This window comes from Notechis scutatus, chromosome 4 (genome assembly GCF_049901735.1).
Source record: "Notechis scutatus isolate UNSWTSFEM ecotype Mainland chromosome 4, rNotScu1.2, whole genome shotgun sequence".
NCBI classification, from domain to species: domain Eukaryota; kingdom Metazoa; phylum Chordata; class Lepidosauria; order Squamata; family Elapidae; genus Notechis; species Notechis scutatus.
Genome location: NC_142012.1, coordinates 159,868,184 through 159,896,182, shown reverse-complemented (window position 1 = coordinate 159,896,182; position 27,999 = coordinate 159,868,184). Strand labels below are relative to the sequence as shown.

Here is a 27,999-nt window from a genome sequence, read left to right as displayed (position 1 = left end):
ATTCCAAATGTTCTATTTTACAAGAAGCAAATGTTATTGTGGAAAAATCACAGTACATTTACAAAATACACAACATGTTTATTGAAAATAAATATTTATGAAACACTGTTCAGGACAAAGTGTCATGAATAAATAATTGCTTCCCTTAGATTTTTTTTTTAACTCAAATAGCTGCAAACCAAACAGGTAAAAACTTAGTATAACAGTCATGTAACAATACACACCTTGAGTGACAATTCAGGCTGATGCAAGTACTTGTGAAGTCAAGAAAAAAATAATATTACAGCCCTGCATCTTGAACACTAGTAAACCTAAGAATTTCCTCTTAAAAATTTTAAAGATAATGTTCAGATCCCCAAGATTAAGAGTCTTAAGGGAAAAAAGGGTGCTTTCATAAAGTATTTAAATAATTAAACATCTGTGCTAAACAATATACAACTCCATTCTTTAACAACTAGCCAATATTTTTTCAACTTAACAAACCTGCTATAAAACAAAAAACATGCACAGCTTTTTCATAGTTAGCACACGTGAGTTTATGCTTTGTAATTCTGCCAAAATTATAAGAATTTAATTTAATCTGACACAACAGACAAATCAAATGTTTGCTTGAGGGTAAGATGAGGATATTCAAGCATTTTGTGTCTATGGTCTATTAGTAGTTATTAGCTTTCTATTATTTTTAAATTGGTTACAGAAACATAGAATTCTCACCCCCATTAAAATTGATATTAAATTTGTCTTAATTTCAACATCAAAACTCAGTAAATAGGGAGGAGAGAAACCAGTAAAGCAAACATTTTGACAGAAATGAATGCCTAGAGGCATGCAGACAACACAACCCTGTTTCATCCCATTCTGGAAATGGAAGATGTGGTTATTTAACTCATACTAAGAAATGCAGAATGGGAGAAGATTTCAGTTGAAAGATTATAAATGGTAAAATCACTGAAATTCTGATTAAGAGAAAACTACTTTATGAAACCGGCACAGATTGGATGTAAACAGTTTATTTCTTTTTAAATATATTTATGCTAATCATGTATATGTCAGTTTCATAATTTTTGAAAGGAAAAAAATGGAATTAAATACTTAATATTTTAAAAGAGTGTTCTGCAAGGCTCATATTTGTGTTCCTAGAGTGTAGTACCTTCAGTATTAATCTCTTAAAAATATATCTTGCTTAATGGGAATAATTTGGGAGATAACACATATGCAGTGAACACCAACTGAATAAATCAAGCGGGACCTTATAGATTGGAGCAATGAGACAGGGCCATCAATTTTATACTATTTATGTTTTAGTGTGCAATTTAGAACTATGAAATGTAAAACAACAGCTTTGCAGAATTCAATAGAAGTATTTAATGTCAACGATAACACCACTTGCATAGGATTAGGTGTTTTTTTAATTCATCTTGAGTGATCACATAATAAAACACATAAAGCTATTCAGTTGTAAAAACATTAGATCAAAATGTAATAATGTGTTTAGAAGTGATAGTATTGTTTGTATGTGGAGAAAGTGCTCTTTGTTTATTAAATTATCACAGCAAGTACTTTATCTTTCTCCATGTGAACTGCAAATATTAACATGTCAGAAAATGTATGTTTTTCAACTAATTAACAATTCAATTTCTATTTGGTAATTTCATAATTCCAGATTGAGAAGAATAAATGTTAACTTTAAAATCTATCCAGTTCTTAAAATTATCTGGTGGGAAACTTTACTATAATAGGAAAATTGTTTTTATAATTATAATGTACCTTTGGAGAACTGTGCAATCTGCAGGCAAGTTTTGATTGAATTTTTCTTATGTTCATTCTAATTTGTTATGGAGAAAGCAAGTGACTTACTCCTTCATTTGTGGCTCAGTAAATCTATTCTGATATTCAAGTATTAGGAAAATGCAGCTGAACAACGATACGTATCGTGATTATATAATCTGCAAAGCAGCATAATATTAACTATTCTACAATATATACCACCCCAAATTCCAGAAGAAATGTTTTTCATTTTTAGATCTGTAATCTGTTGCCAAAAATACTGAAGATCTTCTAAATGTCCATGAGAAGTAATCATTTTGTCATAAATGCAAGGATGATCTGGAGCCTTCACTCCCCCAGAAAAGAAGGGGTGATTGTGTGGTACAATTCCCACTTTGTTGGCACAAAATCCCATGAAAACATCATCTATGTAAAAACTTGAATTAAGAGTCTGTGAGGCTCGGTATACTTTAGCGACTGCATCTCTGGATAGAACATATGCAGCTCCAGCTGTGTAGTCAGGATAGGCAGACCATGGGTACATTTTATAGGAAACATAATATTTGCTTTTTTTATCCCTCACGGGAGGTGATGCATAATGGACGTGCCCAACCCAAACATCCTGAGCCCCAATTTGTGCTAGATTTTGGAGGTATGCAATAAGATTTGGCATGTGGATTAATATGTCATCATCGGCTGACATGACAAACTTGGCATGCGGGCAGAACTTATTTGCCCAGCTGAACTGTAACAGTAATTTGTGGGTAAGATTGTAAAAAGTGTCCAAAAAGTCTTGTTGAATCAGATCACCATGCCTCTTGTCTTCCCTTTCCAGCCTCATTTGCATTTCACTTCCCAGTGAAAAATGTGATTGTCCTAAAACAAATAAGACTTTTATGTTGGCATTCAGATAGTGATGAACGTAGTCTTCATTACCCCATGTTTGTCGAATTGCATCTCTCCTGTGGTAATTTTCAGGTGATGTCTTTACAAAGATCAAGAGGAGAACATCTTGCCCTTGACATTTCTCTTCATGATTGATCAGATATCGATGCCTTGCTACGCTGTTATATCTGCTAGTACTTAGATTGTCATTCACAAAAGCATAGTTATTTATGAGGTATCTGTATGAGTAAGATTTTATAAAGTACACAAAGGTAGGGCAATCAATTTCTACAAAAAAAACAAAGAAGCACAGAACAAAACAAGTGGCAAAAATGTAAACAAACTGATCTTTTCTAATTCTTCTAAAATTAATAACATACATTCTGGTTCACTTCTTTATATATGATTCCAATTAAAGATTTGGATTTTTAAATAAGTTCTGGTGTGAGACTTCAACATTTCTCTTTCAGGAAAAGTGTTCATTTTAGATGCATCTGTGGCATCTGAGTTACTGGAGAGTCAGTCACCTCAATGAAATCCCATATATTTACTTCTAAAATTCATCTTGTTTCCAAATAAATTTGGTGAATGTAGGAGGACTTTGACAACATACAAAGATTCTCTTGTTGCCTCTTCACCTGATGTAATATCAAGACTGAATAGTTACAGCACCGTCATCTGCAAAACACAAGAAAAACATAATTCATCTTTATGGTTCATCATTTCTATAAGATACCAGTAACAGAAAGGGATAATTACTTCACAGACTCAAGCAGCCTGATAATTAGTCCTGCCCCACCCAACAGGTATCTATGGAGATTCTCAATCATTCTGCTTGTGGTAGTCCCAAAGATGCTTTTTCTAAAAGGCAACTGGACTTTTTTTTTTTCTTTGAAAACATTTCTCTTCTCATCCAAGAAGCTTCTTTAGTTCTAACTGACTGGTGGGGAATGGAAGGATTTATATTCTTTGCAGTTATCTGGTTGTTAGCATTCTGAGGGTTGATCATTAGCTCTCTAACTCAAATTCTGGGAGTGTCTATGGAGATTCTCAGTCATCCTGGTCATGGTTGTCTCAAAGGTGCTTTTTCAAAAGGAAACTGGACTTTGTTTTTCCTTGAAGACGTTTTGCTTCTCATTCAAGAAACTTCTTGGATTAGAAGCAAACGTCTTCAAGGGAAAACAAAGAAAGTCCAGTTGCCTTTTGAAAAAGCACTTTTGAGACATCCAATTCTGGGAGTTGAAGTCAACAAAGATTGTAAAATTGTCACAGTTGCCCACTCGTGGTCTATATAAGTCAAAACTCAGGAGGAACCTGGTAGCACTTTTTCTGGCTAACCAAATGTATTAAAAGGCATTCACTTTCCCAAGCCTGGCCCTCTGATGGCTTTTTCTCTCCTAATGTTAATTCCTGCCTTCAGAGCCATTCACAGACCAGTCCTGGCTTAGGGAAAGCAGAAAAGGGAGGTGACAGATTGTCTTAGAAAATAAGCTGTTCTCCTTTCTCTTCAGTTTTGCATTTTGTAAAGAAATCAATCATACAATTACTTTCTTATACTCTTTGCAAAATACAGTAGTAGAAAAATTAAGGACAAGGAGTGAAGTGTGGGGTTTAAAAAAAAACACCAAAAAGCTTTTTAATCCTTCCTTCCTTCCTTCCTTCCTTCCTTCCTTCCTTCCTTCCTTCCTTCCTTCCTTCCTTCCTTCCTTCCTTCCTCTTCCTTCCTTCCTTCCTTCCTTCCTTCCTTCCTTCTTCCTTCCCCTTCCTTCCTTCCTTCCTTTCCTTCCTTCCTTCCTTCCTTCCTTCCTTCCTTCCCTTCCTTCCTTCCTTCCTTCCTTCCTTTTCCTTCCTTCCTTCCTTCCTTCTTCCTTCCTTCCTCTATCTGGCTATCTACAGTATCTACCTACTTAACTACTATCTACCTATAATCTATCCACCTAATCTAACCTAGCCACCTATTATTTATGACTTATAGCGAGCTAGCTATCACTATATTTTGCTGTGCCTTTTAATTCTTTTTATTTTCTCAGAGTCACTTAGGTGATAAGGATGGCTGCACACTCAACCAACCAACCAAATAAATCAATAAATATTCATATAGACAAACAGGCGGGTTTGACCAGGCTGACAATGTTATAACATTTCTCTACCTACCTTTTCTCAAGAAAACCCAAATGAACTTTAGGCTGAAAAACGCTTTTTAAATTACATACATGTGCACACATTCAGTAAATACTGGAAAATGGGTTGTCTGCAGGCTGTGGTTAAAAAAAACAACAACAATCAAAATGGCGGCCCCAATGGCAATAAAAATTCTGCCCCTTTTTTAATGTGCTGAAGTGGGCAGAGCTTTGATTTGCCTGTTGTGGTCGCCATCTTGTCCTGTTTTGGCCACTTTGTTCACTCAAGTCTGGAAGTGTTAGATCGTATCAAAACAACATGAACCCTCTATTGGAGAAAACCCTAATTTTGGACACGGCACAATGTTGCATATGTAATTGTCACCCAAGAATGGGTTTCCAAGATAATTTTTCATTGGATTTCCCTGTTTAAAATCAAACAACTACTCCCGCAGCCATCTTGATTCTCTTTCCTTTAGGGGGAAAAAAATCACACCATTTCTTGGTCACCAAGCCCTCTTTTGTGGCCTGTTTTGGCCATCTTTGGTTTCAGGGTCTCTCCTAAAAGTTGGTTTCACCTTCAGGGGCATGCTAAAGAGGAAATTAGGGCCTCGTGTCAGTTTCCTCAGCAGGAATATGGAAATGTCTGTCTGCTGCCTTTTTTTTTCCAGCATTTATAGTGGAGGTGATTGCTATTACATAGGCCCAGCCATGTTTGGGGGACTAAAAGGCCACATACATCGTTCCCAAGATAACAAGTCTTTGATTCTTGCCCCAGGATCTCCTGATGGTCTCCCATCCTTGCAGAGCCTCCAGGCCTAAGCAGGAGCCGCCCCCATTGACCAAAAGCATCACCTGCAATCAATGAGGCCTCACTCCAGGCCTCCTGTTGTTTCAAGAAGTGAGAAGATGGTGAAGCAGTTTCGCCTAGCATAACTTTCTCTACTAAGGATTATGGGCAATGAAGTCCCATACATCTAAAGGGCATCAGATTGGGAGCGGTTGATAGGAAGAAGGCATTTCTCCCCCCTCGAGTCTTGCATCTTGGCCATCCCTACTTTCTTTTTATAAGACAGCAAAATTCATGGAAAAGCCACCCCTATAAAAGAGATTTCAGGGGCTCCCAATGAGACATTTTATTTCTGCCACCTTGTGAGTTTTGCACAGAGCAAACTTTGATTTCCAGCTGTGGGTGTCCTTTGTTTTGGTTTTGTTCCAACTTGGCTGCTAGTCCAAAGTGAGGCTCAGCCTTTTCTTCTGCCGAATACCTGACCATCATTTGCAGAGTTATTAGTTTGACCTAATTAGAAACTCACTTTCCTTCCTCAGCTTCAATTAATTAATATTTTCCATTTATTTTATTTTATTTATCACATTTAGAAACTGCCCATCTCCCTCACACCTTGGATGGTGTACAATTAACATGTTTAAAACATAAAAACTGAATGTAACATTAAAAAATTTAGCTTGAGAAGCTGTGAAATCACTGGAAAGGGAAATATACTTCACACAACGTCCCATTCCAGAGTCCATTCACTCAACTTCTGAAGTCACACATTTTTTTGACTTCACACAATATGCTAAACCATAAATAACCAATCAAGCTTGGTTTTCACAATATGGTAAGTTAGGAAACAAATGAAGTTTAACAGTTAACCCAGTTTAAATTGCATGGATGCATCTGCTAAGTCTTTACATGTACTTTCTTTTATTTTTTTTCTGCAAGTTTAGCCAGTTCTGAATCACCAAAAAGCTATTCTTCATGCAAACCTTGTTAGGGGATATTATCTTGGGATAATAATAACAATAATAACAATAATAATAAACTTGATAGGTGAACAAAAATTCCAAATCCAGTCTAAATGTCTGGGCTGCATGAAGAACCAATAATAGTAGTAGTAGTAGTAGTAGTAGTAGTAGTAGTAGTAGTAGTAGTAGTAAGTAATAGGCTCTTCGGATGCAATCCCAAAATTTCTGGAGCATCACTTGAATACCATAGGCATTAACAAATTAACCATTGGTCAATTGCAAAAGGCAGCTTTATTTGGAACAGCTTACATTCTGCAATGATACCAATAACACTGTCAGACATCCACAGTCTGCCTACCCATCCCAGGTCCTCATGAAGGACTCAATAAGTTCACAAAAATGACAAATCCAATCTGAATATATGCCCTCATTTACAGCAGTCAGCAGCCCATTGCATGCAAGGTGAGGGATGGTCATTTACCTTTAATATCTATATGAAACAACACAAAACATTTTTAAATATGTCAAAAAAAAACACACCAAACAAAACAGAATAGTATTGTAGTTATTCCTCCTATGTCCCAAACAAAGAAGTTTTGAGTATTACAAGCTAAATGAGGATAGGAATAAGAAAACAAATCACTCTGGAGCAGGGGTCTCCAACCGTGGCAACTTTAAGCCTGGAGGACTTTAACTCCCAGAATTCCCCAGCCAGCTTTGCTTAGAGTTGCCAAGGAGACCCCTGCTCTGGAGGATGGAACTGATGCAGAAAATCTCCATTTTTTTTTCAGGCTGCACAAGGCCTGACCACATTCAGTTTCACAAAGCCAATTGAAGGCTTGACGTTGAAAAGAGTTTTTATGCTATATACATAGTGTGTGTGTGTGTGTGTGTGTGTGTGTGTGTGTGTATTATTGCCGTTCTGTCAAATGCTTCTAGCAAAACAGAAAATTGCCTTAGCATAAGCTTGTGTTGTGACCATGAAAATTATGACATAAATATAAATAATTTATAATGTCATAAAACACAAAATTCAGATTTAAAATAAAAAGCAAAGGAGGCTTTTTTTTTTAAAAAAAACTGCAGCTAAACACCATTCAGGAGAATAAAGGGAATCTTGAGGTTTTCATGTGAAAATAAAGAACCGTTAAATATAAACTGAAGGGCAAGTCATTTTATTTCAATAGATTGTCCAAATTGCTATTTCTAGCATAGACCAACACATCCCAGGTTTGGAGCCTGTCATGTGCAACATAAAATGAGCTGTACAAGCAGTTTGGCACAACTGAAATCAGCACATTTTACAGCACAAGTCATGGTCTATTATTTTGGCTGCAAAAATTACACATCAAATGAATGAAACAACTCAGCAAGGAAAATACTAGAGATTTCTTCTGTTGTTGACAGGTAAAATGGTATTAGAGAATAAGACCATAAAATAAATCCATTTATTAAACTAGCAATTTAATTAACCACCAAAAGATTAGAAACATTTGAGAACTTCTATCTCTACCAATATTTTCAGTGACTGAATATTTTCTGTCGTATCCAAACAATGTCTTGTCTAGGTAACAATGCAGGAAATAAACTATCAACAAATCAATCATATGCCATTTTTCATTTACCCACTCACTTCCTACACAAATTAGGAATCCAAAATGTTATGCTGCTGTTTCTGAAGTGCCAGGGAAGAAATAATTAATTTAAATTATATTTACATATTTGTATCATTAGCAGCAATATGCTTGGATCCTGCAGGTAAAAATCCAGTGACAGCACACAACTTTTGCAAGTACTTGAGTGAATTAGACGCAAATTAAGCACATCAGCTTTCAGTCCCTTAGCATGTATGCACAGCCAAAATATTTTTCCCAATTGCCATGAAAAAGTTGAAATTGACTCAGGTAAATGGTTTCAACTATTTTTTATTCCATAATCCAAACTCTGCATGTATGACTTAACATACTCTTGTAAATAATAAAATTAATGAATACAGCCTGGGCATAATTATTGCTACCCTTAGAAATTAAAAGACATTATTGGATTTTAATGAATTCTCAAGCAGACAATTTACTTTAATTGCTACCACAGGTATCTTCAATCTAATAATCAGATACTCAGCCTGCTTGAATGGAGAAAAATATTCAAGTATCAATAGAGGAAAGTATTTGTAGCTCAGAGTTGAAATGATGCATCTTTGGTGCTTTTTGAGCTTCTTGTTTTCTTGCAGATGTTTCATTACCCAAACTAGGTAACATCATTGGTGCTGGTAGGAGGTGGGGTTTGTTCTCATTTATATTCTAGTGGCTTGCCCTGTCAGTGTTGGTAGGAATTCCTGGAAGCCTGGCACTCTGGCAAATTGATCATCAACAAGCACATAGACATAAACAACATTTACTACCATTCAAAAGAGACAATCAACAAGCCAAAAGGGGAACAAAAAGAGCTAAACAACTTCCATCGGCAATCAACACCCAGATGACCAGAGATAGCATATAAGCGATGCTTGACCCAGGGTACACAGTATTGTCTGGGACACTACACATCCTTTTCACAACCTGTTTTCATTGTTACCTTCTGGGAGGACGCTTTGTGTTATCCAAAGCAGAACATCCAGATTCAGTCACAGTTTTGTTCCATATAGCACCAACCTTGTGAACTCTCAAAGCTTCCTCTTTCCAATATGTATTCAAGATGGATAGTGATATGTGTGTGTGTGTGTTTGTGTGTTTGTGTGTGTGTATGTTATGTATATGTATATGTCAGAGGTGGTATTCAGCAGGTTCTAACCAGTTCTGGAGGACCAATAGCAGAAATTTTGAGTAGTTAGGAGAACCGGCAAATACCACCTCTGGTTGGCCCTGACCCCATCTATTCTCTGCCTCCCGAGTCCCAGCTGATCGGCTGGGCCTTTTGTTGCTCTACACAGGAAAATGGAGTTGGAAAGCAGGTTAGGGGGTGGGGAGGGAATGGGATTTTGCAGTAACCTTCCCCTGCCAGGCTCATCCACCAAGCCACGCCCACAGAACCGGTAGTAAAAAAAATTTGAATCCCACCACTGGTATATGTATATGTATTGCAAGCAGGCAACAAGAATATCATTTTTAATGTGTGCCGGTGTGCCCACAATAAAAAAAAATGACAATAAAGGTTATCTATTAACACCAAGATTAATATCAGACTAATGATCAAGATAGTAAATATATTATCCCAATCAAGGGGGGGGGGGGGGGGGGGGGGGGGGGGGGGAATGGGGGGGGGGGGGGGGGGGGGGGGGGGGGGGGTGCCAATCAGGCTAACAGTAAGCCCAACTTAGAACTACTCCCACCAACACTGACAGGCAAGCCACTGAAATATACATTGAGAGCAAACCCACTCCCTATCAGTGTCAACCCTGAAGTTGGCCAAATTGTGGCCATTTTCTTTTTGAAGCTTTTCTCTAGGTCAGGGGTGTCCAACCTTGGCAACTTTAAGACTTGTGGACTTCAACTCCCAGAATTCTCCAGCCAGCACAGCATAGTCTTAAAGTTGCCAAGGTTGGACACCCCTGCTCTAGATAGTTTTCTCACTGACAAAGGCTGGAGTGAAGGGGCCAGGGAGGGGTGTGTGTGTAGAGATAGCTGGGGTGTTGTAGCCAAAATAAAATTATTTCCCCTGGGAATCAAGGACGTTGGTGCAGGTGTTCAAAAGGTGAAGATTGAGGTCACCTAGCAACTGGACTACATGCTGATTGGACCATGTGATTAGTGACTCTGGGGGGAAGTGACAACATTTTACTTTTAATTGGGTGTAAAACCGACGGGAACTTCGAGCTGGTTTTCCACCAAGAAAATGCCAATTTGATATGTCCCAATAAAATGTTCTTTGAGGAATATGTCTGCCTCAGAGTTCTTATTGAATGGGATGTATTACTTGGAACCTTCAGCACTGATGATGTTACCTAATTTGAGTAATGAAACGTCTGCAAGAAAACATCCAAGCTTGGAGACCACCAAGGACTGCCCCTCTATATGCAAATATTTTGTATCATTGTGTACAGCACAATTAACAAGCAGAAGAAAAAGGAAAACGGAGAGTTGCCTGTGGAGGAAAAGAAAGTAACAGCCAGGGAGGGCAATCGCAATAGCACTTAGACTTATATACCGCTTCACAGTGCTTTACAACCTTCTCTAAGCAGTTTATAGTCAGCATATTGCCTCCAATAAGCTGGGTCTTCATTTTATCACCCTTGGAAGGATGGAAGGCTGAGTCAACCCTGAGCCGGTGAGAATCAAACTGCTCAACTGCAAGCAGACAGCAGTCAGTAGGAATAACCTGCAGTATTGCATTATAATTACTGTGCCGCCCATAGCTCAGGGCAAGACTAAAAAACTATAAAACCATCTTCATGTTCCTGGGACCACGGATGCTAGTATCATCAAGAAGGTTAAGATCCATAGCAAACCTCCCTGGGTATGGTTGCAAGAGGAAAATTGAACCCCGGTTTAACAGAAGGACAGCTTGAATGGTAGAGAAAAAAACCCAAGAAAACAAATACAGACCAAAATACCTTTTCACCAGCAGTCAACACCCAGATAAGCAGGAGTTAACACCAGGTTTAATACTAGATCAATAATCGAGCAGTAAACAACAGTCTGTTCAAGGAACTTCCAAGAAGAAAACAACAGTCCCACCCATACTTCACTGAGCAAGCCACTGTATACAAACAGCTCAAGGTTGACTCAGTCTTTCATCCTTCTGAGGTCGGTAAATGAGGACCCAGATTGTTGGGGCAATATGCTGACTCTGTAAACTGCTTAGAAAGGGCTGTAAAGCACTGTGAACCACTATATAAGTCTAAGTGCTATTGCTAAGTGCTATTTAGCAATCACAACTGTGTATAGTAACTTGGTCAGTAAATGAAGGGATAGCTAAATGAAACTGACTGCTTATGATTTTACTTCAGCTTTCCTTTCCATTGCTGACCTGCAAAAGTTGTAAATGCAAGGATTGGTCGCAAGGTTATTTTGTCATCATCATCATAACTGCTGACAGTCACTAAATGAGGCAGTTGCTGAATGAGGACCTCTATAGACTTCTGGCTTATTAAGACTAGCAAAGTAATTAATTATCAGAACAATACACTAAGAAAGCTACTGTTAGTATGCTGTTAGCTGATATATTCTAATACATTCATAAATAGGTCTTTTTTCTTCTTCTGGTTTTAGCTTCTGCTTGTAATTTAATATTCCAGTCCAAATTCCTGGAGCATCTGCTAAACAAAGCTTTCTTAGAAGAGACTACTATTATTTTTAAATGAAAGGCTTGCACAAAATGGTGTCAGCTCTAATCTTTATAATACTTCTGTTCTTTATTCAAGTCATCAATACAAATGGTAAAGAATACAAGGTGCGAAACTATGAACCTGTAATAGACTTCATTTCTGTTTTATTAGAAACCTTTGATTTTCAAGCTCTGTATCTACAAATTGTCATCTCATCTAGGCCTGTCTTAACTAATCAGAATATAGTGTATTTTGTCAACCATTTCATAGAAAACAAGATATATTATGTCCATTACATTCCCACAATTGACTAAGAAAGTAACCAAAATTTTTTAAAAAGTAAAACAAAGTTAAATTAGCAAGACTAGTTCTTGACACAACCACACTGATAATTATCACTTATTTTTCAAGATGTTTACATATCAATGTCTTTTTAATCTGCTCCAGACTCTTACTAGGTAAAGACTAACTTGTAGTTCGCTGTATTCTCTTTAGCTCCCTGTTTTGAAGACAGGAACTATGTATGTTCTCCAGTAGTGGGATTCAATTTTTTTAACTTACGGTTCTGTGGGCGTGGCTTGGTGGTCATGTGACTGGTGGGTGTGGCTTGGTAGTCATGTGACTGGGTAGGCATGTCCAACTCAACATCACTCACTGTGCCTGGCCCTCCCTTCTCAACATACCTAAAACACCTCTAATTGTACTGCAACTGTCATCACCACGAAATCTATAATGCCTCATTTGAATCTCAGGTACGAGGAAATAATTTCATCAAATAATGACTCCATTTCTTTTAGACAGCTGGCAAATAGCTTATCCTCATTCGCCGAGCACATACTGAGTAAAACTACATTTGCATACCCTGTTTCTCCAACAATACGGCCTCTCCCAATAGGAAGTCCCAGCATGTTTTATAGGCATGAAATGAAATTAAGCCCCTCCCCCCCAAATTAAGGCCTATATTAAAACATGCGAAATGGGGGGGAATGGTGGAGGGGCTTCCCGTTAGGAAGTACTTTTGTTGCACACCCGGATATGGTGCTGCCTGTGTTGACCCTGATACAAAGTGCCCACCAACGCCGAGGTCAACATTGAAGCCGTCGCCGCCCACCCGAAGATGCAAGGGGGGGGGGGGAATTAAGTCACCCCTGAAAAGACGGCCTAGCCATTTTTTCAGGGCTCAAAAAAAAATAAGACCCAGCCTTATTATATGAGAAACACGGTAGAAAGAATTCCAGTTATTAAGTGAGGCCACATACAGCCTCCCATTTGCTGAAATGCCTGACGGGCTTCGAGTTGGTTTTCATATACAATTCAAGGTGCTGCTAGTAATTTTTAAAGGTCTAATAATTCAGACCTTGCAGTATTTTCCTCCCATGCTTATCAGCTTACATTTGGATGGAACATATTGGAGAGATGAATATTTTGTGAGAAAATGTACTCTTTAAAAAATCAATTTTAGTGTCTTGCAAACAATCTAGGAGAGCTTATATGTTATTAAATTTGCAAGCTGTCACAATCAACGAGTCAATTGCACAAATCTACAAATTACTCCAAAAATGGGATTTAGGAAAGAGTTGATACAGACTGGAAGAAGCTTGATCTGTCTACTTTTGGTTATTTCTGAGGAGGGTCATGTGGTAAAGACATTTGTGTCAAGCTAAATTATCTGTTCCTTTGGCATAAACTTATGCATGATCCTTTTCCTGTCTACTTGCAAATGTTTTGACTCAGTATTTGGTGGAAGTCACAAAAGCAGAAGGACTAAGCAGAACTTGAGTTCTAGTTCTACCTATCAGCTCAAAATCAAATCCCAACTCAACAACCACTACCACAACTACTACCACAACTACTACCTCAACTACAATCACAACTACAACCAAAAATAACCACCAAACCACAGCCACAAATAATCACTATCCCATCAAATAATACCACAAATGATATCCCCTTACTCATCAGAGACTTCATGGAACGTGATCAGAAACGTCCAAATGCCATCTTATTTGGTCTTGAAGACACCAACGAATCTGATGATATCACCAAAGTTCGCAATATCATAAGCAACTCCAATACAACAAACATCTCTCCTGAAGATATCATTGAAATAACCAGAGATGACCCTGAGTTCAAATACAATGATGGCTCGGTGGCCCCAAGGTTTTGTAGAGTTGTTTGCAAAAATGAGTCAACAAACGGATATTCATTCATACAATAAATGCCATTGCTAAAACCAATACCACCCACAACAAACTTTGCTCATGACCAGACTTATTCATATTGCAAAGAATCCGCTCCAGTGAACTCTGCACAAAATTAAAAAAACATCTAGACAATGGAGAGAAGGATCTATACATTGACTACAGAGCTGATTGTATAAAAGGTAAGTCACACAACCCACAACTCAGCATCCAACCCTACTTCATCCAATCCACCATCACCCAAAACTAGGCACGCACGCCCCTAACTACCTCAATTCCAAGTACAACTGCCCTTAAATGCAAGTTACTCAATGCAAGAAGCCTTGTAAATAAAATACCTGAATTTCTCCTCTTACTAAATATGGCTAAATTTGACATCATATTTGTTTGTGAAACATGGCTCAGCGCATCCCTCCCTGACTCCATTACCACAGTAAGAGACTATCATGTTTACCAATCAGATCGTGAAATCCGTAGAGGAGGTGGTGTTGCTATCTTCTATAAAAAGTCCCTACATCTAAAAAACATCCAAATTACCCAGGAGCTTGCTCTTCCGGAGACCACCTTCTGTGAACTGTGCTTAAATATCACATTTTGATTCTTACGATATTACAGACCCCCTGATTATGACATCGAACATGTAAACAAGTTAAATTCACTAACATGGGCAACATCCTGCCCACACATTTTTATCTTTCTTGGTGACTTCATTCTACCTCGTATTAACTAGATCCTAAACAAATGTACAACTGAACCCATACATGCAACCTCCTACAATGCTGTAACAAATCTGGAACTGGAACAACTAGTAACCAACAACACTAGACTTAACAACTGCCTTGATCTCATCTCGGCAACAGTGTGAATTCAATTTATGGAATACAAATTAAAGTACCCTTTTCCAACAGCGACCACAGCATGATGGACTTTTGTCTCAACATACATCCACACAAAAAATCAACACAACGATGTGATCCCCAATTATAACTTCAAAAAAGGCAACTATGATTTTATAGACAACGATCTCTCATCCCTTGATTGGCAACTTCTATTCACTGGATGCAATACTGTTGAAGACCATTACAACATATTTTTACTTGAAGTCAAAAGAGTCATCAAACTATATGTACCAATAACAAATTCCAAACAAAAAACAAAAAACAGATTACTCAAAACAATAAGGAAACTTCAATCCAAAAAGAAATCCCTTTGGTGGAAAAACAAATCTGATCACTTTGCCAACTTTAAAAGCTGATACAAAAATTTATGCCACCAGATAAAGACTGAATGCACCAATTATCACATTAAACAAGAGGAAAACCTTCTATGCACCAATTCCACCCACGCTTTCTACAATTTTGTAAACAACAAACTAAAAGACTCAAGGTCCATCCCACCCCTGAAAGGACCTAATGGTAAAGACTGCAACAACAACACTATTAAAGCCAACCTCTTTAACACATTCTTTGGCTCAGTATTTGAAAACAGCAATGGATCATGCCCAATATTTCCTAGTTGAACCACAGACAACAATAATGATCTAATACACATCGAAGACAATTTTTACAGAAGACAATGTTGAAAAAACACTATGCAATCTAAAACCATCTCTATCTATTGGACCGGACGGAATATGTGCCTACTTCTTAAAAAAGCTATCCACTGCCATAGCCGAACCTCTAAACATAATCTTTGAAAAATCTTTCAGGACCAGCTCCTTGCCAAACCTATGGTCACTAGCCACGGTCATCCCCATCTTCAAAAAGGGAGACCACAGCATAGTTGAAAATTACAGACCAATCTCCTTATGCTGCGTCACCTGTAAAGTCATGGAATCAATTATCATCCTCCACTTAGAGACAAACAACCTACTCTCTAACAAACAATTTGGTTTCAGAAAAAACTATCCTGTAATCTGCAACTCTTACACTGCAAAAACATATGGACTACACAACTTGATCAGGGCAAAGCAATTGACGCAATTTACATAGACTTCTGTAAAGCCTTCGATTCAGTGGTACATGACAAATTACTCCTAAAATTAAAATCTTATGGAATCTCTGGACAATTGCATAACTGGATAGAAGCATTCCTGTCAAACAGGCAACAAATGATCAAAATGGGGAGTGTCCTATCAAATCCTGTACCTGTCAACAGTGGTGTCCCCCAAGGCAGAGTTACAGGACCAACTCTCTTCATACTCTACATAAATGACCTCTGTGATCATATTAAGAGCAACTGCGTTCTTTTTGCTGATGATGTAAAGCTATTCAACACCACCGACAATACTGCTACCCTTCAAAAAGACCTCGACTATGTGTCAGAATGGTCAAACAAATGGCAACCTCAAATCTCAACAAATAAATGCTCTGTCGTACATATTGGCAAAAAAAAATCAGAAAATAAAATACAAACTGAATAGTCAAGACCTTGTTGATGACCCAAACTTTGTCAAGGACCTTGGAGTACTCATCTCAAATGATCTAAGTGCTAGAGCCCACTGTAACTACATAGCCAAAAAGGCATTAAGAGTTGTAAACCTAATCCTGCATAGCTTTTTCTCCGGTAATATCACTTTACTAACTAGAGCATGCAAAACATTTGCTAGACCAATACTTGAATACAGCTCATCAGTCTGGAACCCGCATTGCATATCTGATATTAATACAATTGAGAAAGTCCAGAAATATTTCACAAGAAGAGTTCTCCACTCCTCTACTTGTAACAGAATACGTTATGCCACCAGACTTGAAATTTTAGACCTAGACAACCTAGAACTATGCCGCCTTCGGTTCAATCTAAGTATAGTACATAAAATTATATATTGCAATGTCCTACCTGTCAATGAATACTTCAGCTTCAATCACAATACAAGATCACACAATAGATACAAACTCAAGGTAAACCGCACCAAACTTGATTGCAAGAAATACGACTTCAGCAACAGAGTGGTCAATGTCTGGAATACTCTTCCTGACTCTGTGGTTTCTTCCCCAAACCCCCAAAACTTTAACCTTAGACTGTCTACTATTGACCTCACCCCTTTCCTAAGAGGTCTGTAGGGGGCATGCATAAGCACACCAATGTGTCTACCGTGCCTGTCCTATATTTTTTTTCTTATTCGTATCCATTTCATGTATTCATAACTCTGTTTATACTTGTACCTATTATCTTGTAAACGATTGACAAAATAAAATAAAAAATAAAATAGTTATTTTCAATCAAGTCCTCTTCAACCTTCCCGTAAGGCTTTGCTAAATGAATAAACCCTACCAACTCCCTGCCTGCCTTCTCTGTTGTTGCTCTTTACTCTGCAGCAAAGCAAGGATTCTGGAGCTTGATCTCTATGGAGATTCTCAGTCATCCAGGTCATGGTTGTCCCAAAGATGTTTTTTCAAGAGGCAACTGGACTTTCTGGTTTTTCGTCGAATATGTTTTTCTTCTGATCCAAGAAGAGTTTTCGAAGAAAAACCAGTTGCTTCTTGAAAAAGCACCTTTGGGATTCCGAAACGTGATGAGATGACCAATGAAATGAAGTTTTGTTTTATAAAGTCATTGTGGGCACATTGTTTGCCTTGGTGTAACTAAGAAAGCACCAACATTTGCTTGGTGAATTATTTGATGAGATTATTGCAAGCTACCCAGGGATTCCCAATATGGAAAGTGAGAATGGGAACATTTTAACAGATCTATAGGTTCTTGGGCTATAATTTTCACTAGAGAACCATGGGGCTGGAAAGGGAAATGTAGACAATGGAGTCCAAATCCTTTTCCTCAACAGATTGGAAGCAAAGAATAACTCTAGCAAAGTGTAGCCCTTTAGCTCTTTGGGGAATCATTTTCATTCTTGCTCTATGTTAGCTTGTAGCAAGCCTTGCTGTCCACAGAACCTGTTGGGAGAATGGGGCGGCAAGTGCGCCCGCAAACGAAACTGGCTCTTTCGCTTTGTAGGGATCAGGAGGCTGAAATCCTGCAGGGGCATCGAGGGGATCCTGTCTTCGGGACCAATTCTTGGGCTCTTGAAGGAGGCAGCCTGGGGAGGAAAGGGCCGAGCCCAGACAAGCAGCAGGGCAGATGCCACCAAAGCCCCAGGCGAGCCTTTCCACTGGACGTACCCCAACCAGCCAGAAATATCGCTACCGGTTCACCTGAGCCGGTCAGAACTGGCTGAATCCCACCACTGATGTTCTCCAATTATTTGTCACTTTATCTCTCCTCCAGGATTCCTCAATTCAGACTACTCGTTAGTAACTTTAATACTATGGGATTCAATTCATCTGGCCCAGATTTAAATTCATTCAAGTAAAGAGGTTACAATCTTGTCCCTTCACCCTGTTCTGAAGTTGGCTAAGAGAACAAACATTGTTTATCAGACAGGACTAAGTGAGACTGATCAATCTGTTTGTGGTTACCTATTAACATGTGGTATATGAACTTACATATCTTCCTTGTATCTTGAACTTTTTGAAGAAGCTCATTTAATGTTTCTTCGTTTCCTGTGTTCCATCTACAGAACGTAGGTGCACTAGCAATAGAACATTTTACTCTATCCCTCAATTTATGGCCATTCTTTCAGTGATCTTTTGAAATTACAATGGCCTCAGCAAAGGAATTTGTGATCTCTACCAGAAGTTATGGCCATCACAATCATGTGATAAAATTCAGGCACATCAATGTGCACTTTTCCATACAGTCATGGTGGTGTGCAAGAGCCGGGGTGGCACAGTGGTTAGAATGCAGCATTGCAGGCTAACTCTGCTGACTGCCAGCAGTTCGATCCTGACTGGCTCAAGGTTGACTCAGCTTTCCGAGGTCGGTAAAATGAGGATAACCCAGATTGCTGGGGGCAATAGGCTGACTCTGTAAACCGCTTAGAGAGGGGCTGTAAACCACTGTGAAGCAGTGTATAAGTATAAGTGTTATTGCTATTGCTCTCCCACCTATCTCCCCACCCATCTAGGCCGATCTGCATAGCACCACTCAGCAGTGGCATCTTCAATTGCCCCTTCGTTGCCCAGGTGACCTCCACTACCACTTGCTGATCTCCAAACCAGTGTCCCTTTCCCTCTACAAGCAGGCCTTCCTGAAAGGGGACGTTTTCCTCTGCAACTGGGCTTCCCTTAGCTTTCTCAAGCAGCTGTCCCTTATCTTCTGCAAGATCCCATTGGAAACTGGTCTTCCTCCAATAGGACACATGGCTTGGAGAACAGCAGGAGACTCATTCTCATGATGCTGGCGTTATCCGTCCAGTGGTTTCTGGCTCTTGACGATTCCGTGGGCCAGGTCCATCCGTGTCTTCCAATCTTGCGCTACTTTTTTTTTTTTTTTTTGTAAATTTTATTTGAATTTTCACAAAAAGAAAAGAAATACAAATAAAACATCTTTTTTGAAAGCAGCATAATCCCGGGTTACATTTCTTTGTACAGACGCAAATTCAGGTTCATGCTCATTTTTATATTCTATTCCATATCTTATTTACTATTTTACATTTTCTACATGGGTTCTTCCCTCTTTTAATTTTCTCAATTTTATTTTATTTATTTCATCTCAATTCAAATCATTATATTTATATTTTCTGTCCTGTTTCAATTGTCTATTATCTTTTCTCATTAAACAAAATTTCTCCTGTAGTTATTGATTGGAGTATGACGCCTTTATATCTTTCACTTAAAGTTATAACACTCAATATAATACATAACTTCCATTCGGATTCTGCTTGGTACATTCTTAAACTACACACAGTATTCTTAATATATATATATATATATATATATATATATATATATATATATATATATATATATATATATATATATATATAATGTATGTATGTATGTATAAAAACAACATTCCATTCCAATTCAATTCTATCATTAATATTAATATTCATTAAAGTCTTAACATTTTTCACGTTACTTTTCAATTAAATATCATACTTCTATGGGAACAATTATAAACTTTCCATAGTTAATTCCCCCCCTTCACTTATATTTTATAAAACATTGACTAATTAAAATGTTCCCGTTCCTTCCTAATTCAATTTTCTCATTTATTTTATTTCATTTACTTTATTCACAAACATTTCACTAAATTACACTAACTATTTTATCCCTCATTCTAATCATATGTTGTTTCCAATTTTCTAAAGTTATTTCTATTACAAATATAACAATACAATCTTATGTACCTTTACAGAATCCCTTTTTCAGTTAGATTTTCACCCATTATCTCTAAATAGGTCCTGTTTCTTTATATCTTGCTCCGGACCTTTGTAACTTCTTTTCCTTTCCTTCTTTCCTCTCTTCTTCTCTCTCCCCTTTTTACCCCTTTGTCTCTCTACCTCTATTTCCCTCTTCTGTATTCCCCTCTTCTGTGCTTTCCAGTATTATACTTATTTTTTGAATTATTTTTCTTTTCTTTGGTTGTTTTTTTTAAGTCTTAAATTCTCCATTCTCTTTCCCCCCTTTCCTTTTTCTTCCCCACATAGAAGTTACTTGTTCATTAAAGTTACTTGTTCATTAAAGATGGCTTCTTCTTTGTCCCAGTCTTCTTGTTTTGCAGTCTCTTCTTGTTGTTTCTCATAGTTCCATATCTCCATTTCTAAGAATTGAAAAACGAAGCCAAAAGAACCCTTCCCTTCTTGTGCATCTTTTTTGCACTTTTTAAGTTCCATTTTCAATTCATCAAAAAGTGATACCATTGTAGAAGTTTTTAAACAACCACCCGATTGATTTTAATCAATCAAATATAATAACCAAAAATCCAAAAGTCACCAAGTAATCCAAATACACGCAAGCTGTTTCTTTTTGCTCTTTCTTTTTTTCCCCACTTACTCTTCCTGGGGTTACTATTTAGTTGCAAAGTTTCCGTTAAAATGTATCTTTTAGAAGTCTTATTGAAATTTTACTTTAGATTCTTTTAAAGTCCAGGCAGTCTCCTCCCTCTTCCAGATCCTGCCCTTATTCTTTTTCTCTCCCTTCCTGCTTATAGAAGAAAAAGGTTTTAATGTCCAGAAATCTTTATTGTCCCTTTGGCATTTAGTTATATTTTCAGCTTAATTGCCTATTGATGCCAAAGCGGATTTTTCCAATTTCTTATTTTGGTCTCTTAGTTGTCAATATAAGGAAGGAGAGAGAAGGGGGGGAAAAAGCCAAACCTTTCCCCTTTCACTTTCTTTCGCTGCTTCCGACTCTTCTTTGAAAGCGATGTTATTTCTTGTAAAATTTAAATTCCAGGGTACCTTAGTTGTTGCTTTTTCAACTTAGCCCGGTCAGCCAAAACTTTCACTTCTTATCTTCCTCCTGCACGTTCTTTTCCGGCTGAGTTCTTCTTTGAGGTGACCATTTCTGACCACTGCTCCTACCGCCTTCGGGAAAGGGAGTAATGGCCAGCTGAGGAGGAGAGATGCGGCTCTCCTCGACCCTGCTGGCAGTCTCCCCCCTCTTCACCACCTCTATGGGGTGGCTTAGCCCCAAAACCAGCCGGCTCGAGGCGCTCCAGCGGTGAGCCCAGGCAGAAACCGAGCATGATCGCGGATTCCTGTCTGTCGCCAAAGCCCTTCAAACTGGAAGTCCCAATCTTGCGCTATTTCTTTTGAGTTGTTCTATGCCAGGGGTTCCCAACTGGGGGTGCTTGGAGACGATATTCCAGGGAGTGTGAAAACTTGGGTTTAGAACAGTGGTGGGATTAAAAAAAATAAATTACTACCAGTTCTGTGGGTGTGGCTTGGTGGATGTGGCAGGGAAAGGATACTGCAAAAATCCCCATTCCCTTCCTGCTCCTAGGGGAAGGTTACTGCAAAATCTCATTTCCTCCCCACCCCACTAACCTCCTTTCCAGCTCCATACTCCTGTGCAGGACGACAAAGAAGACCCAGCCAATCAGCTGGGACTCGGTAGGCAGGGACTAGATGGGGGCGGGCCAGTCAGAGGTGGTATTTGCTAGTTCTCCGAACTACTCAAAATTTCCACTACCGGTTCTCCAGAACTGGTGTTAGTGTTGGGGATTAACCCTAGCAGAGTATTGCAGCAGTAGTCAAACCAGGAAGGGCCCCAGAGTATACACACACTGAACACAAACACTGTTTGTAGTTTAAATAGTATTTAATCCAATTAGAGTTTAAAGCATTGTCATTCAGTCCATTAAGTCATTCACAGTATTTCCATCCAGTAAGACTCACTAGTATAGTCCAAGTTAAGAGTCCTTGCAATATCTTTATCAGCCGATAAAGATATCTTCTCCTCCTCCGGTGCCTCTCTCCAGAGGAACAAACGCTGGATATTCAGCAAGAAGTTCAAACAGTAGAACAGTAGAATTACGCAGTAAATCAGCAAACAGTAGCAGACAGGAACATCTCAGTCACAGGCACAGTTACAGTCACAGTAAGACACAGTTAGTCGCAGTAAGACACAGTTAGTCGCAGTAAGCTTTCCAGCTTCTAATGCTTCCTTATATTGTAACTTCTAACCGCACCCTTAATCGGCTAATTGCCTGCAGCATTGTGCTTAAAATGATAAGCACTTAAACCATGATATCTAAGTTTTATATATTTATTCACCCAAACCATATTTGGTATCAATGTTATACCTAACAACTGGTCAGAACCTGCTGAATATCACCTCTGGTTTATAAGTTTCAAAATTAAAGTGTATATGTATATAATTATTTATTTTAAGGGGGTGCAAGAATATGTCAGAAGCATTCTAGGGGGTGCAGGGTATAGAAAAGTTTGGGGACCTCTTTTCTATGCTCTGGCTGGTGTCGGCTTTGATGGTGTCTGGCCATTATATTCTTTGACAGCTATTTACCGCAAACTCTTCCCCAACACAATTGCTTTCTCCAATGAATACCCCTGTGTGACGTGGCCAAAGTAAGGGAGACGCAGTTTTGTGATTTTGCTTTCCAGTGACATATCCGCTGTAATGCACTCTAACACCCTGACGTTGGAGAAAGACGGAAGGCAAAAGAAGGAAACGACAGAGGATGAGATGGTTCAATCGTGTCATCAACGCAATGAATCTAAATTTGGGCAGAGTATGGGAGACAGAGGACAAGGGGGCCTGGCATTCTGTGGTCCATGTGGTCGTGGAGAGTCAGACACAACTTGATGACTGGGCAAGACTTCTAGCTGAAAAATACAGGTGGTCTTTGTCTTACAAGGACCAAGATGGAGCCTGCTGAATACAGTCGTGGCGGTCATAAAGTGGAATGTCATGTGACCAACTGAATTTTACTTTTTTTTAGCAATCATTAAAAACACTCCAATTGTTAATACCACTTTGATCATGCCACCCTTTGAAAACTGCATTCAGTTTGGGTCGCCACTATGTAAAAAAAGATGTTGAGACTCTAGAAAAAGTACAGAGAAGAGCAACAAAGACGATTAGGGGACTGGAGGCTAAAGCACATAAAGAACAGTTGCTAGAATTGGGTATGTCCAGTTTAATGAAAAGAAGGAGTAGGGGTGACATGATAGCAGTCTTCCAATATCTGAGGGGTTGCCACAAAGAAGCTATTCTCCAAAGTCAAGCTATTCCCCAAAGGCAGGACGAGAAGGAATGGATGGAAACTAATCAAGAAGAGAACCAACCTAGAACTAAGAAGAAATTTCCTGAGAGTTAGAACAATTAACCAGTGGAACAACTTGCCTCCAGAAGTTGTGAATGCTCCAACACTGGAAGTTTTTAAGAAGAGATTGGACAACTATTTGTCTGAAATGGTATAGGATAGGGTTTCCTGCCTGAGCAGTGGGTTGGACTAGAAGACCTCCAAGGTCCCTTCTGATTCTGTTATTCTGTTCTGTTATTCTATTAAGTAAACCCATTCTTCACTACGGAGCATTTTTAGCAAAACGGGGAGTAAATGCTTTTTTTTTTTTTTGGCAAAAACGTAAATTGCAGCCATGCAACCACAGGACACTGCAAATCCTCATAAATGTGGGTTGATTGGTGAGCACCCAAAATGTGGTCATGCAGGGGGGATGGCCCCCAAAACTGAGTTGTAAGTACCTTTTGAGGACTCCATCTAACTTCAAATGGTTGCTAAATGACCAGTCGTAAGTTAATGGCAACCTGTGTTGCATTGCAGACTGCCTGCTACCTCTACAGTATTCTCCAATGTGAAGTTCAACTTTAGAAATCCAAGCTATTATTTTTCAGGATAAGGGAAAGATAAGGGTTTGTTTGTTTTTAAATCTCATATAATTCATAAAAATCTCAAAACTCTTTGGAATCCCACCTGGAGGGGCCAGTAGAGACTAGATTCGATCTAACTACATTCCAGCTGGACAGAGGGACAAATTAACTACAGTACCCAACCCTTTTTACTAGAAGAGGAAACTACTAATCCAACTACCATTTCTTCCACCGTGAAAGGCCATACGAAAACAAGGACAGCTTTAAAACAGTCTTGCACTGATGATGTTACCTAGTTTGATTGTGAAACGTCTACAGGAAAACCACAAAACTCAGAGAGCCCCCAAGGACCCCAACCATTCAGTCCCGAGCTACAAATCTGTCTGTACAGCTCTGAACGGCTGATTATGTACAGGTAGTCCTCGACCTACAACAGTTCATTTAGTGACCGTTCAAAGTTACAACAGCATTGAAAAAAGTGACATGATTGTTTTCTGACAGTTCCAACTTTTGCCTCATCTCCATGATCATGTGATCACAATTCAAATGCTAGGTAATTGGTTCATACTTACTACCACTGCAGAGTCCCTGGTGATGTCACCTTTTGCAATCTTCCGACAAGCAGAGTCAATGGGGAAGCCAGATTCATTTGACAACCGGATTACTAATTTACCAACTGCAGTGATTGACTTAACAGCTGCGGCAGGAAAGCTCGTAAAATGGGGCAAAGCTCCCTTGACGAATGTCTCACTTAACAAGAGAAATTTTGGACCCGATTGTGGTAGTAAGTTGAGGAATACCCCTGTGTTTATTTCTATTTGAAACTTTGGAGAGGAAGTGAAAGGGGGTTTGGACTAGAGCAGTGGTTGCCAATCAGTGGGCCAGGGACCACTGGTGTCCGCAAGAAAATTTTGGTGGTCCACAGAGAAATGTCACTCCCAAAGCAATTAATCCAGGCTGCGTGGGAACACAAGGCTGTGCCACCCACAAGGCTTGCATTACGAACAACATGAGGTAGTGAGGGGAGGGGGGAAAGGGTGGAGAGGGGGAACTTGCCCCACTCACCCCACATGGCTTGCCTGGCCACGGGGGCGGGGGTCGGTGGGAGGGGGCCACTTCTTTCCGTTACTTTCTTCTGCTTTTGGCTGCATGCAAGGAAAACAGCAAAAGTCTCTGCCAGAAATCAATATTTGGGACCCTAATCCTGCTCCAAGAGGTTGCACCAGCACAACAAATCTCACCAAGTCTCATTTCTGGCAGAGTTTGGGGGAGAGAAAGACAAGCTTCTGCTGCTTTCCTTGCATGAAGCCAAAAGTCAGTCAGTCTCTCTCTCTCTCTCTCTCTCTCTCTCTCTCTCTCTCTCTCTCCCGTTAGGAAAAGGGGGTAGGGAATTTTCCCTGCAGACTTTTGGGGGGATTTTCCCAGGGTCTCTGGTCCGCGGGATTTAAAATTATGAGTTTGGTGGCCCCTGAGGTCCAAAAGGTTGCCAACTCCTGGACTAGAAGACTTCCAAGGTCCCTTATTCTGTTCTACTAATAAACAAGGGAACCCAGACTCTGACATCCCCTAAACTCTGAAAAAGCTGCCTCGCCTGGTAACAAAAAGGGAAGCAACCTCCACCTTCATTCAATTCCTCTTTTTCCTCTGAGCAGAATTGCCTTCCCAAATACATGCGCGCGCACACACACACACACACACAAACCCAATCCGAATTTATTTCCGCGTGGGGTGCAACAAAGCCAAACGAACAAACCAGTTTTGCGAGGGAAGAACGCACGCAACGATAGGTATATTGGGGAAATTCGGGGGCGGGGGACGGAGGGAAGCAGGCAGGAAAGTTTCGTAAGTCTTGGAAGAAAGAAACGCGCACCTGAAGCGGAAACGAACCCAAGGCGGGTTGAGAGCCGCAAAAAATAAAGTGGGGAAATCGAAGGCCTCGTAGAGACGCACATTCAGACTTACCGTTGAGTAACCTTAACCGTGTTTAAGCGGACCGGTTTCCAAGTCACCGGAGGCGCGTTCGCGGGTTTAAATCGAGGAAGGGGGTGGGTGGGAACGGGGGTTCGCCTCCCGCGGGCGACTTCTCCCGCGTCTCCCGCTCGCCTTATAGCCTTCGCGGGTGGGAAGGCAGGTGAGTTCTTGGGAGTCGGTCTACAGCAACCCGAGGCAGGTAGAAGCGACCGGATTGGGCGAGAAACCCTCCGCGGCTTCCACCCAACACCAGCCTCCATCCACTTCAAGGGCAGGCGGGAGCCCGGCTTCCAAAGGGGAAAGGCGATGTTGCAATGCCGCCGGTTGAGACATGCCGAAGCGAAGCTGGAGTAGCTCGTTCTGCCGGGAGGGGATCCCGCTAGGGAATCCTCGGCGAGGGCGGCAGCGGTTTATGGGGCCGGGAAAACCCTCTCTACCTCCAGACGGGGGACTGGAAGAGAGCCGGCTCGGCTTTTTTCCAAAGAGAAGGAAGGGGGAAAGAGAGAGAGAGGAGGGAGGGAAAGAAAGAAGGAGAGAAAAGAAGAAAGGAAAGAAAGAAAAGAGAAAGGAGGGTGGGAGAGACGGAAGGAAAAAGGGGAGAGAAAGAAAAAAGAAAGAAAGAAAGAAAGAAAGAAAGAAAGAAAGAAAGAAAGAAAGAAAGAGGGAAGAAGAGACAGAAAGAGGGGAGAGAGAAAGAAAAGAAAAAAGAAAAAGAAAGGAGGGTGGGAGAGACGGAAGGAAAAAGAAGGGGAGGGAAAGAAAGAAAAAGAAAAAGGGAAGAAGAGACAAAAATTGGGGAGAAAGAAAAGAAAGAAAAGGGGAGGGAGAAAGAAAGAAAGAAAGAAAGAAAGAAAGAAAGAAAGAAAGAAAGAAAGAAAGAAAGAAAGAAAGGGAGAGAAACTGGAAAGGGGGAAAGTCTAGGGGACCACGATAGATCGGCGCGTTGCAAAGCCAGAGATCGACTTCACCAACGCGGTTAAAACTTTAGTGTCTCAAAGCAGCCGAAGCCGGCAGGGGAAGGGACTTTTTCTTGGAGCAAGAGAAGAGAGAGCTTGGCTAAAGCTTTCTTTTCTTTGCCGGGGTTGGACGACTTCGCCTTCCGACGTGCTGCTTTGCCTCCCCATCCCTTACAAAAACGCCGAGAATTCAAAGGCATCCCCGACTCTCAGCCCAACCCCAGAAGTGAACGCGAGCTGCTGACCTCTGTCCGGAATCTCCCGGGGATCTTCTTTCTAGTCGAGCCTCGTCCTGGACGTTCAGTTGGCCCGAAGGCTTGCAAGGCAGCAGGCGAGCGGGGGAAGCCCGAGCCGCCCAAGAAAAAGCGGCGGAGGGAGGATCCGCTTTGCCGGAAAGGCTTTCCATTCAGTTTTGGCTGGGCGACTTCGGAAGGCGCTCATTGGCTTTTATGGAGAGCGCCTCGTTTGTATCCCAGCCCCGGCTCTCTTACGTCCCGCCGCCTTTTCCAGCCTGTGGGGTGGAGTGAGTGGTGGAGAAGAATGATGGGGTTTGTAGTCCGGCACATCTGGAATGCCCCTCAACCGGCAAGACGGGTGCGGAGGAGTCTCGACCCGTGTGTCATAGAGCCCGGCAAGGATGGATTTGAATGTTAGAGGAAGACAGGCAGGTCCCCTGGCGAATCTATAAACCCCGATCGATGGGGGGGGGGACACCAGAGTTTGGCTGCGTGCAAATGAAGCGTGCGATGGCTCCACTTTAATGCCTTGACTCGCATGATGGGCAATGCCTGGATTCCCAGGCAATTGGACCTCAAACTGGATAATCCCACGCGGATCCGTGAGAGAATATAAATCTGAGCAGTTGCATGCGGTTGTGTGAATCCGCTATTCTGCTGTTAACCGGGTTTGCATGCAATAAAATTGATTACCTGCCATCAGGTATTTTCTGACTCT

The 27,999-nt window shown here is 40.2% G+C and overlaps 2 protein-coding genes across 10 annotated transcripts in view; one reads left to right on the top strand and one right to left on the bottom strand.

The window, feature by feature from the left end:
* The window catches only part of MCF2L2 (MCF.2 cell line derived transforming sequence-like 2), a 222,745-nt gene that overhangs the window by 106,142 nt on the left and 88,604 nt on the right, over positions 1-27,999 (top strand). The window lies entirely within an intron of this gene.
* Positions 58-27,383, bottom strand: B3GNT5 (UDP-GlcNAc:betaGal beta-1,3-N-acetylglucosaminyltransferase 5). Of its 2 annotated transcripts, none has more exons than XM_087965422.1 (2): positions 27,291-27,383; positions 58-3,330 (listed from the first exon to the last, which is right to left on the bottom strand). In XM_087965422.1, the coding sequence occupies exon 2, from the start codon at positions 3,032-3,034 to the stop codon at positions 1,901-1,903; it is 1,134 nt and encodes a 377-aa protein (XP_087821548.1). In that variant the 5' UTR covers positions 3,035-3,330; positions 27,291-27,383; the 3' UTR covers positions 58-1,900. The 2 variants fall into 2 exon arrangements, with proteins under 2 accessions (XP_087821548.1, XP_087821549.1); XM_087965423.1 differs by lacking the exon at positions 27,291-27,383 and adding an exon at positions 26,092-26,363.